A 12,526-nucleotide genomic window follows, 5' to 3' on the forward strand; every position below is an offset into this window, starting at 1 on the left:
GGTGGTTAAAAATTTAGATCAAGTCGACGGAAGCTAATCTTCAAGTTTATCTTCAAGCTGTCATGAAATATCGTGATTAGATTCAGGAAGACTGAATCCAGGTCACGTGATCCTAGACACGTGGTCAAAAAAATAAACAATAATTGTATGATGTGATATGAAAGTTAATGCGTCGTTGGAGTGGTGAGATCGCTTCACGTCGTTCGAGAGGGCGTCAGTTTGACACCGCTTCAAAGCACAGAGCTGTGTCATTTCAAGATACTCAATGATATGCCAAAATAAACCGAAGTCTCTGATTCGCGATTACTCCTCACTTCGCAAGGGTACCTCCAACCGTGGCCTATATCGTAGGCCACGCTCCAACAGGTTTTGTGTTGTAGTTGTAATTTACAATGGGGATCAAATCATATGATTGCGATACCACAAAGGCTACTTTTACAACACAGTTGATAGTTTTTCATCAATTCGTCTACCCTTTGCATTCTGCGTGACGTCAGAACGGGTTTTAGGTAATCAAGAAAGCTGCAGTATTTTGTTTGCTGATCGTTTATCAAGAAGGAAAATGGTTCGCGTTAATTTTACATCAATGTGTTATTGTGTACTAAGTACAGCGCTTCCACTTTTGTGGTAATTACCACAATTGTGGAATTTTTATCATGCTTGTGGTAAAAATGTGGTAATGAAAAATTTGTGGTAATTTAGTGGTAATATGGAAATTTTGTGTGGAAATGTTGCCAAAATGTAGAAATTATAAATTTTGAACATTTGTCATAAAATACTTTCAATAAATAAGAGCATTTGAACTGTTGTCTTCCGAAATCGAACAAATATGCAAAAAACTACTTATAATAGCATGTGACTAGCATGTTCCACTGTTTTTGGATTTGGAATGCGTCCTGACTTTTGACTTTGAACATAGGGTGACCATGCGATCATATTCATAGTCAAGATGTCTTTCAGATTCTAGCTGCGGTGTCAAGCACAGTACTTTGCTTGCTTATTTCGGACGTTTTTATAACTGTTAATAACCGGTACTGTTAATAAACTGAATAGGCTAGTTGTTTTAGACCTTATTTTACACTATATAGTGTAAATATAGCCAAATAGTAGCATTGCCAGATAAGGAATTCTGTCGTAATTTGAGAAAAGTTTAAAGCTGTTGAAAACAAAAACTTGCATTTTGGAATTTTGGAGCTGGTATACAAGTCCCTCCCCCCCCCTCTGGTAACTCATGACAAAAAGGAATTGACCAAAACATGTAGATTGAAGTGTGTGAACAGTAAAGCAAAGGTAAAGTAGTTTCACCCTATATGTTTGGTCGAGTCCTGTCTTTGTCATGAGTTACCAAGGGGGGGGGGGGGGGACTTGTATACCACCTCCGGAATTTTTTTTTAGTTCTGGATAAAGATCAAAACCCTAACCTTGTTCCTAAGTTTAACCCTTCCTAACTTTAATCCTAACTCTGGCAACACCTGATTGTAACCATGGCAACAAGTGGGTAAAAATAGCCACTTTGTTAATGTAAAAGTAAGTCGAAATACGGTTAAATTCGGGAAGAAAATCACAGTAAAAAATGTGGTAATCTGAGGACAAATGTGGTAATGTAAGTGATAATCTAGCTTTGTAAAAGTGGAAGCACTGACTAAGTAACCAAAGCGGTGACTGATGCTTGGCGGGGGCTCTTTATACATCACATGACTCTTTTAGTGGTTTGCGAAGGACATTGTGTTGGGAAGATGAAGAAAATGACAAAAATACCGTCACTTGATATTTAAACAACCTCAAAGTAACTGATGAATGATGCAATTTCTGCTAAAAGCAAAACGCTGTAATTTTTTTGCAGGAAAAAGAAACCAATCTGCATTTTCGACAAAAAACAAAAATTTTGATTGTTGATTGACTTTATTCCATTATTTAAAAACAGCTAATCTAAGACAATCCAAGAAGGGTTACCTCCTGGTAACCCCTCCTCCCAGGTGACACACAAAAGCATCAGGCAATTTAATTGCAAAGTAAATCGAATCAACGTAGAACGTTTAAGATTTTGATCGTGACAATTCAATGTGCAAAATTACTTTTTAAAAAAAGCAAAAGGACGTAATGTACAATAGTTAACCAAATTAACACTAGAAACGCTTGAGGATTGAACAGCCTACATTGGCAGGTGCATGCAAGCAACTGTATTGTTCAAACCCAAGTGCAAGATCATAACGCACTTTTGCAGACAGCAAATTCCGTCGTTTTGACGTTGATTCAACGTCTGCAGACGTAAAAATAACAGAATTTTCTATCTTGGATGGTGTCTTTTTAATGTTTAAGCTTTGCTGTAAAGCAATATGGTGTACTTTTTCGATAGTTTACGAATCGTATTTCAGAGCAAACGATTTTAACTTATATTTCACTGTTTAAGTTAAATTAAAACAAGATGTACTACCAGCATTGCAAATTGAAAAACTGCAAAAACTAATACAAACGAATTTATTTTCAATCGACTTCAATCAGCTGGAATGCTAGATCATGTTCAGTCAAGCTTATTCAAATAGAAGTTTGAATGCAGAAACCATTATTGTTTTTTAGAAATATTACCCTAAATGCAACACAGAAAAACTTAGGTTGTTTAACAATTCAATCTTGCAACTACTGTTTGTAAGTCGCTGAGGATGCCAGCGTGAAAATCAGTCTTTTTTGCATTGTCTAAAAAAGACTGATTTTCAGGCTGAGATGTTGCAACAAAAGTAGGCTAAAAATCTACAATATCTTTAGAGGATATCTGAAGGCATTTACGTTAAAAAATTAAAAAATGACTAAAATTTATTTTGACAAAGTTGTCTCTTAACGGCTACACTCTTGGTCAATAAATGTCAACCTGTGCAGGTACCGGCCAGTGGAGTGATATCAAATACATCTTTGCATTGAGCATACGTAGGCTTGCGACGGTCAAGAATATTTTGCAGCTCGAAAACGAAATCTACAAACTGTTGTAATCAAACAAGTCGAAATGCTATAAATTATTCAAACGCCACATAATTTACAGTGCAAAAAATTACAGCCAATTAATTATAGTAGTTACAGGTCAATGCAGACACTACTGGGTGTTAGCATAAACTTTGTTCAAAAACTCGCTGAATTTGTTCAAATCCGTGCTTAAGTTGCCTAGACTGTGTGCAGAACAATTTAAGATGAATCTAAAAACGCACGATAAAACACAGATATCTGTTAGGCTACTCCAGAGAGTCTGATAAACACGATACTTACATGATCAACAAAACATAAAACAGATGTAAGAACAACAATAATTAATGTGTCCTGTTATGAATTATGTAGGCCTACTTTTATATTATTTTTCCAAAATATTGTGCAGGCTAAATTTACCATGATATTAGTATTTGTTGATACTTTGTTGTTAAAGAAACGTTCATACAACATCTATGCACAATTGCACAGTTTTATTGGACAGACTATCAAGATTTTTTTTTAAATTACAAATTACTTTTTTGAGTGAGTAAAATTAAAGAAGATTCAAATAAAGTTTCACTAAAATTGCAGCTTTATCACAAGGCGTATTGTATAAACGGCGTTTTGAACGCTTTGTTTGAAAAAATAGTTTAGAACTGATGTATGCGAACTGATGGAAAAGATTTAAACTACAACTGATGTACGCAGCTCTCCCACTAGGATGAACTAACTTATGTATGTATTATAAAACGTATACATAATTTAATTTTTTTAGACATTTTCGTATTTCTGTATGGTGTTTTTTGTATCAGTGATATTATAAAAAAAAATGAAGCATTGAAGCAACATGGGAAGCTCGTGAAAAACGGATTGATTTTGGTTTCAACGCTTTCGAAACCCTCAACATTTTTTTTCAAAAATATTTTGATGAAGCAAACAAGATATACGTTGCCCGCTAGGTGGCGGAAAGCGGTTATCTTCAGTTTATATGACTTGCAGGTGTGCTGTAAAAATTGGCATAAAAAGACACTTTGACAAATTATTATCAAGTTAACCAGTTGATGATATGCACAGTAACGAAATGTTGAAAAGCTAAACGTAGTTGTATAGTCATAAATTTAATTCAAAGAAGTATAAACGGACGTCAGAATACGTACATCTAATATGAAAAAAAAATATTTTTTCTTATAACGTTAATTCCAGTGCTCCGTCGTATACATACTTAAATAAATCTGTCTCCGTCAATATCATTTCCTCCTTCTCCTGACAAGCTACTTCTTGCGTATCCCACTCTGATCCCAACCGCTTGTGGATATCCTCTTTGATACCTGCCTCCGTAATGTCTTCCTCCTCCGTGACCTCCGAATGAAGGCATGTTGTTTGTCAGCTTGTACTCCTTAGTGATGTCTTGTCCTCTTGCCTTCCACGCGTCCCAGATCTTCTTCATTCCCAAGTGGTAGAGCTCAATGACATTGAGAACAATCATGATCAAGCCGGTGCCTGTGGTTAACAACAACATCATAGGTAAAGACACAAACATCATCTGGACTGCTCCGATAGCTCAGTAGTCCGCCCAGATAATTTAATATTCCGCCCCGATACCTCAGTGGTCCGCTGCGATAGCTCAGTAGTCAACCCCGATAGGTCAATAGTCCATACCGATAGGTCAGTAGTCTATACCGATAGATCTGCTATGGTTAAACGCTCGACTTTGTGCTCGAAGAAACCGCAAGATCAAGCGGTTCTGAGATTGGCTCTCGAGGTGTGCGCTTTATGCAACGCATTTCAAGGACTGTTCTCCATTCAGCGGCACCTTGTGGATGGAATAATTCACGGACAACAACACTTCAAAAACAAACGGAAACTTCACTCTGTTAATCTAGGTATCCGAACCTGCGCCAGCGGTTTAAAGCGTCTAAAAGTATACGAAACTGCCAGAAATAACCTACCAGAGGCTTTCTTAGTACAAGAGTAAAGATCCAAAACCAAGCAACCAACCAACTCGGTTTTTGTTACTTATTAACTTAGATTAGAGATTGAAGATATTCCTTTACAAGGCAAATCACCATAGCAATTTTTAGTACCGTATTTGTTTAATGAATCCTATGGTTTAAATTTATGTGTAACAATAATTCTAAGTTTTTGAAAGTTTAAATACGAGTGGTAAATGTTTGTACAGTTGCGTGGGAAGAAAAAGTTACTTAGACTTGACATGCGCATCTACATTGATTTAAAAACATTTTGTTGATTTAGACGCAAAAGGAGTTGACAAATGAAAGTATTTCATTCTTCCACTTTGATGTCATATTTGCTGCGTTTTGCTTCAATATTTTTCTAAAGATAAACTCAGTGGATTTCTCAAAGCAAGCGGCTCTCAGTGTTTGTGGATTCGTTTCTCAAAGCAAGCGGCTCTCAGTATTTGTGGATTCGTTTCGTGGTAATCGAAAAGTTAGGATTTTAAAGACAATTGCTGCATTGCAGTAAAATATTGAAACAACGCGTGGTATTTTTTTGGAGATTTTGAAATAATAGTGTCCACCCGTTCACTGTTTTAATGGTCAAATAGTAAAAATCTGTATTTTCTGTTCCGTTAAATTTTTTTTGCAACGACTAAGCTGCTAACCTGCTATCACAAAAGTCTAAACGTTCATCTCCAACTGATAACGGCAATCTCCGACTATAGAAAACACAAAACTTATACCACGGTAAAAGATGTATTTTTTTAACTTTTCTGGCGCTACGATGACATAACATCAACCTCTCGTCAGCGCGAGTAAAATTGAGTAGGTCACATTTTTTCACCTACTTGAAGGTCACGTAGTACTCAGGGAATCGAGGTAAGACATAATGGAGGTGAACCTCATGCTACAAAAACCCAAACTTTTTTTTATAAACCTTGGAAAGCATATTTTAGTCTTTGTACTTACCGAACATTACCCAGAGCATGACTGTCTTTTCTTTAGGCCTGGACACAAAGCAATCCACTGCATTGGGGCAAGGCCATCTTGCACATTTGAAAAGTTCAGGGACCCAAAATTTATAGACATAGATGTGATATTGTACATACATAAATATAATTTCCATGGCTAGTCTGAATAATACCTGCAAGAAAATAGATTTGAAGTGATACTCCGGATATTCATATAATGCAATTATCTTGACAGTAAATTTATAGTTGTACCTCAATCGTTGTGGACAAAAGCGGTTTTTGAAAAAAAGATTAGCACGTGACTTGAGAACTCATAGGTTAAGAAACATTGCCACAACATAACAAAGGTCTAATAGAACATAAAAGCTTAAGCAAAATAGTTTGTTTCAACACGCCCCCCAGCAACCCCAAATCACTTCCTAAGGACACCGCACAAAGTCGCGTATATTTAATAGCACTACAGCGCTTTCTGTGTTCCAAGATTTCGTGCGTTTCGTTTTTTTTAAAGGTTAAATGTTGGAACTAAACAAAACCGGGTCAAATTTTTTTGTTTTTGAAGTAAATGTTGTTTGGAAAAAAGGTTGTTTTCACTATTTTTATTTTAGTTGTAGCCTACCAAAGAGCCTACAAAAAGGCAGTGGGGATATATTTCGTGTCAACATGTTTTCATTTGTGAGACAAGTTTTTCGTGTAACAGTGTATTGAATCTATGATATACCTTGTTATAATAACAATGCATCTGCCTGGGTTACAAAGTTTTGCCAGCCACATACCACTGCGTTAAAGCAGAGACAGAATTACGCATTTCATTCAAAAAATAAATAGTCACTTTTGACAGTTTCTCCAAAAGATTTTTTTCACCAAACGTTGATAAAATGAAGCGTAGCCTACGCAGTAAATTGCAGCCAAACGAAAGAACAAGATGATTGAATAGATCAGCGAAAAACTTGCTTGCAGATTTACAACATTCTGCATTCAGCTATGTGCATAACCCAACCGTGTTTGCTTTTCTCTCGTAACCTGACGAAATGAAGTGAAATTGTTAGCGCAGTTTGTCCAGAACAAACTTCAAGCCTTTGTTTAACAAAAATGTGAGCTTATTTACCGTCTCACCTGTGCAACGTAAGCAATCATGAGCCTGGATGGTGTGTCTGAGTCTAGTTTGGTCGCCACGACTTTGTCGTCATCTTCTTTCTTTGCTTCGGCCTTGCTCTCCTTAACGTTACGTACAAAATTATCAGCAGAGGAATAAAATGTGTGATCGTAGTCACTATATGGACATATGGACTAGGAGTAGCAAAATTCATCATTTTCACATTGATTCAACATCTGCAGACGTCTGTAGACGTTGAATCAAAGTAAAAATGACAGATTTTGCTGTCTGGAAAGTAACGTACCATACTAATGAAAAGTTAAGCTACTGGCATGAAATTAACAAAGGAGCCTGTTCAAATATTACACGATGCCGTTGTCTTGTTTTTCTTCACATTCTTCCACCATATAACGTCAATTCTGGCATTGGTCTTCAAAATCTAACTCAATGTGATGGTTGTAACGCTTTCCCAACACACAGGGGCGTTGAAATGGGTGTCTAGGTGGTACTTTTGAACCTGGGCCCGGAATAATTAAGGGGCCTGGATTTAAAAGATTTCCCACGACTTCAAACATTATCAAGATCTTAATAAATCAGATCTAAAGGAATTGCCATCAAAGGTTAAAACAGCCACTTCAGCCGTCAGATGGTAAAGTACCGGGCCCCCTTCTGGGTACTGGGCCCACTTCAGCTCTCTGATGGTAAAATGGCCACTTCTGCCACCAAACAGTAGAACGAGAATTTAGTCTAGTAGTATAGTGGTTTCCTTAACCACGAATATTTAGTGAAATAACCCGAAACACGAATTTCAAAACAAACAGGCTAATACTTGTTTAAAGTCAAAAACTGAAATGGGCACAGATAAGAAGATTGCTATCCCTATTTCTGCTCTAAAATTAGACCAAAACCGCTTTTCAGATTGCAGCAATCAGCAAATGTTTGACCTAGGCCCGAAAACCTCTCCCAAATCAAAGTGAAAACTTTCTGACCGTCTGCACTAACTTTGCTGTAAAACTAACATTCTCTTCTGGTGAGCCTAGAATGACTAGTGAAACATCAGTGGAATCAGGAAGTAATACTCTAGCGCCATGTGACAAATAAAAGTTTAAAAAAGCAACCGCTAGGTAGAGATAGTAAGTTTTGCGGTTCGGGAAATTTTAAGATTACGCAAGATTTGTTAAACAACCGTTTTTGTTAAACAATAGATAAAACAAGATTTGTTAAACAGTGTTTAATTGTTACTTAACATCAATAAAAGTTTGTACACAACCTTTATATTCATAACATTTTCGATGAAGGGGGCCCGAAAATAAACTGGTACCGGGCCCGAGAAATTCTGTCAACGGCCCTGCCAACACACCATATGGTACTATATAAAGACCCCTTAATCCGTAAGTTCATAATATTTTGATTTCACTTCGATTTAAATTGATTTGAAGGTAGGCCTACTAGAGCATACCTTTGTCATTTTAAAAGTAAAATAATACATGAAAAATACTGCAGGTAAATGGCAAGTACCTCTGTGCAGGAGTGGGGAACCCATGGCCGTTGAGAGGATAATTTAGGCCTATTAACAATGAGATCCTCGGGTCTTAAATCAAGACACGTCAAGAAAACCCACTGCATCCAAAAAATAAGCAGCGGTTTCTTTGTTCCAGGACGTTTTGGAAAGGTTACGGGAACCTCAAAAGTATCCCGGGCCCGAGCCCAAAATTACTCCTTGGACCACCCCTATGAACGCTGGGAATCTATGTGGTACCGTGGGGCGAAAGAATTATGGAATAATATCGTCGGGAACACAAGATTTTGTACTTTACAATTACACGATGAAAAGTTGTTTATTTTAATTTGGTTTAAACAAAACATTTTGTTTTATTAATAGACAGATCCAACATACTCTTTTCGAATCCAATATTATGTGTTTATAAAAGGTCGCTTTATATTGGGTTGTGTAGTTTCGTAAACGTTTTAATAAATTTGACAAGCATTGGTTCACTATTGAGCTACCCAAGAACAACAAGTTCAGTGGATATTTTAACATCTGGCAACACCTTTTGTTTAAGCCACTCTTTCCAAGCAGGAGGTTTTGCAATCTCCATTTTAAAATGTTAATTTTTAATCATTTTCAGAGCATTAATCTTTTTCTGTCACAACAGCTTTAATAATGATTTCAGACAAGCATGAAGGAATCTTCCTATCGCATGACTGAAATGTTTTGGTATATTTTTCCAACGTGCTGTGCGTTTAAAACACAAACAAGTCATGCAGGTTGATCACTGTCAGGCTAGTACTTAAAAAAAATTATCCAGTGTTTTCCTGTACTTTCATGACAAGTCTTTCTTTTTCAGGCGTCATTGAGATATTTTACAATCAACCCTCGCCTCACTCATACGTCAAACGACTATTTATGCAAACGCAGTTGCAACGTCACTGGCAGTCTGGCACAATTCTTGAACATAACATGGAAAAATTTAGGTAAGTTTATCGATCATATCATAAAGTTGAGTTAGCAAAAGGTCATTAAACATTTAATTGTTTCAGTTTTTAAGAAGTGGTGGTTTAGTGTTAAAAGAATTCATGTTATAGTAATAAAATTAAACTTTAACCCAGCTCAAATAATCTCGGAGGCCGCATGTGCGACCCGTGGGCAACAGATTTCCCACCCCTGCCTTAGTGCTTGCAATCAATGCTTTTTTGGTCGTATAAACAATGCCAGTCCCATGAAATAGATAGACTTTGCATGTAATTGCGTCTACTTCTCAATCAACTCCAAAGAAAACATCCCGTAAAAACAAAGCTTTTTTTAATGAAAGTAAAATAATGAAGTTTGTTTGAACTGTGTAAACATATCTTGACCTCATACAAATAGTGATCAAGAGACATTAAGGCTTTTAAAAATAGTTGTAATGTTAATTTGTACACCTTTATGCTTATCAATTGTGAATAGACCGATTTATTGTCATTTGTCAATCTACGTACCTTGACTTCAGTAACTGCGCCATCCTCCACATCATTGTACTCTGTGAAAATATTAATAATATTAATGTAAATGTTAATTAAAAATTAAAGGTAAAACCCTTCAGTAACTGTGCATGAATTAGATTTTTTCATTTATTTATCAAAGATACCGCGACCGCATGGCCGAGTGGTGAGAGCCCTTGTACGACGCTCGAAAGAACCTCGGTTCGTCAAAGCTCAAGAGAACGAAAGCTCAAGAGAACGCGTCTGTGTTTTTGGCAAGACACTAAACGGCAAGTCTGAAGGTGGACAGAAAGATTGACTTTCTTGCCTTCTACGTGATCTAAAGCTTCACTCACCGGGATAAGCCTGGATAAAACAATCGAAGATGTGTTTATCTCAAAAAGCAACTTAAAAGTGCTGACACATCAATTGAGAATTTAAAGTTTTTCAGCATTAAGTAAATTAGGTTTTATGATAAAAACTCCATTGGAAATACTTTTTAATTTGATTTTCCCCGGTAGAATATTGCCGAAATTAAATGTGGAAATTTATCAGTGAGCAAACGTTAAAATTTAAATAGTAACTGCCATTTTGTTTCGGAAACTTCCCACTGTTTTGACATGATTCAAGTTTATTTTATTTCCTTGGAGTGTCAGTTGTTTGGTCAAGTGCCTTTGGGGAGCCTGCCTATTGCCCAATTCTTGAAAGGACGTAAGTTCATAACCTATCGAAAGAATGTGACTGTGACATGGTAAAAACACATGATAACAAGCCTAAAGTTGGATAGTGACATTGCTTTTTTGGCTTCTCATCCGAATTCAAACCTTTATCCACCGAACATATATGTTTGTATACAACAAAAGAATTTCCGCTTTTTGCATACTCCCATTGTATTTTCTGTTACAATTTTATAAAAAAAAATTGTTCCGACCTGGTGGGCCCCCTTCTTGTGCCCGCTTTTTTCGCTCTAACGCGGATTTTTTTCTTGCTTCTTCTTTTAGTTTCTTGGCTTGTTCGAGTTGCTTCTTTTTTTTATCTAGTTCATCCTGTCTAAGCTTTTTTGCTTGGCTAATTTTTGTTAACTTATGCGCAGTGTAGACGATGAAAATGACACTGGGCAATGACACACAAAGAATCTGAAAAAACAAAACGAATGCTTATTTTGTTATAAATTTTTAAGTGTTTACACTTATATAACGCCACAGGACTTTTGATTTATGTTAAGCTATAAATTAAAAGCAGAATTTTATCTTAATATTTAAAGGGATCATTGGTTAAGTTGATTCACTGATTGTTGGAATCTTCCTTTCCCGGCTAAGAAAAGCTACTGGCATTTTGCATATTTCTAGAGACTTTTATTAACCAGTGATGCAGACCATATTGAGATCAACATAGTGAAGTTTCCGTTTGTTGAAATGTTGTTGACTGTGAATTAATTAACGTCTGCAAACGTTGAATCAATGTAAAAATGATGAATTTTCCTGTTTGGGTATTGCTTGATCCTGCAGATTCTTTCATTCACAAGGTTAGACTCTCATCCTACTGAGCTATGGCAATGGACAATTGTAAACAAAATTACTTTTCAAAAGTAAATTAGAAGTTTATTGTTGTTGATTTTCAATTTTTAAACAAACATTATCAAATTAAAAAGAAACCGTGGAAAGAAATTAACAAACTCTTTACCAGAGAAAAAAGCAATTTTCTTGATTCTTGAAAACATTACTTGTGTGTTTTTGGATCGAAAATTTTACTCACCTGCAAGGCCCACAGTCTAATCAACGAAATTGGACTGAAATCATTAAAACAAACATTTTGGCAACCAGGCGTCAGTGTATTGCATACAAATGCTCCTTGCTCATCTCCAAACACAGTGTCGGCGATTGAAACCACCATTAAGAATCTCAAGACAAAGAAGAAGGTCACCCAGAATTTTCCAACCAATGTAGAATGCTCTGCAACTTGTTCCAATAACTTTTCAATAATATGCCAAGCCATGGTTTGTTTCTTATGGCTTTCACTTTTCAATAACAAACACTTTCTATAGTGTTGAGTTATTTAAAATTCAAAAAGTATTCTATTTGCGAACAGATCTATCAACAAAAAGAGATAATAATATGAGATGTTATTGGCTACTGGTGCAAATTAAGCTAAACTATCATTCAATTTTAAATTTTCTAACAGCCTCATTCAATTTTCAAAAAAGAGACAACCTTTACAGTTTACAAGGATGCACAGTAGTTCCGGTTTAAAAGATTCGCACATAAATCGTAAATCGCACATAAACCGTTTATAAGATAACACATAAATCACACAAAAAAAAACACAAACAAGGAATTTAAAAAATTTATTTAGACCTATAGCCGAAGTGGTGAAAACAGACCTTGCAGAAAAAAGGGGAAAACATGTTATTGTCATGTTTTACTACATTTTAACATTTTACTGTTTGCTTTCTCGTTGAGAGTAAATTCACCAATCGCAGTCGTGGATTCACTAAGCGAAGAGTCTGGCACTACGAGAAACTTTGTTCCATGAGATGTATCTGCAATAATATCCGTGGATCATGTACGCGGCAACTGCTGTATGGTACG

The 12,526-nt window shown here is 36.1% G+C and overlaps 1 protein-coding gene across 1 annotated transcript; it reads right to left on the reverse strand.

Moving 5' to 3' along the window:
- Positions 1–1,977: 1,977 nt before the first annotated feature.
- LOC145780827 (gap junction beta-6 protein-like) lies at positions 1,978–12,024 on the reverse strand. The gene is made up of 6 exons (XM_082592471.1): positions 11,694–12,024; positions 10,870–11,074; positions 9,957–9,997; positions 6,998–7,099; positions 5,883–6,057; positions 1,978–4,455 (listed from the first exon to the last, which is right to left on the reverse strand). The coding sequence occupies exons 1-6, from the start codon at positions 11,931–11,933 to the stop codon at positions 4,178–4,180; spliced, it is 1,041 nt and encodes a 346-aa protein (XP_082448597.1). The 5' UTR covers positions 11,934–12,024; the 3' UTR covers positions 1,978–4,177.
- Positions 12,025–12,526: the final 502 nt, after the last annotated feature.

The sequence above is a fragment of the Aplidium turbinatum genome, chromosome 12 (genome assembly GCF_918807975.1).
Source record: "Aplidium turbinatum chromosome 12, kaAplTurb1.1, whole genome shotgun sequence".
Taxonomy (NCBI): Eukaryota; Metazoa; Chordata; class Ascidiacea; order Aplousobranchia; family Polyclinidae; genus Aplidium; species Aplidium turbinatum.

What these genes read in the sequence shown, in the direction of transcription:
- LOC145780827 (XM_082592471.1), bottom strand. Translation starts at nt 11,933, where the DNA reads ATGGCTTGGCATATTATTGAAAAGTTATTGGAACAAGTTGCAGAGCAT. An exon ending in ACAAGAAGGGGGCCCACCAG is followed by an intron (nt 9,998 to 10,869) that starts GTCGGAACAATT and finishes ATATTTTCACAG; the next exon opens with AGTACAATGATGTGGAGGAT. An exon ending in CATGCTCTGGGTAATGTTCG is followed by an intron (nt 4,456 to 5,882) that starts GTAAGTACAAAG and finishes TGTTAACCACAG; the next exon opens with GCACCGGCTTGATCATGATT.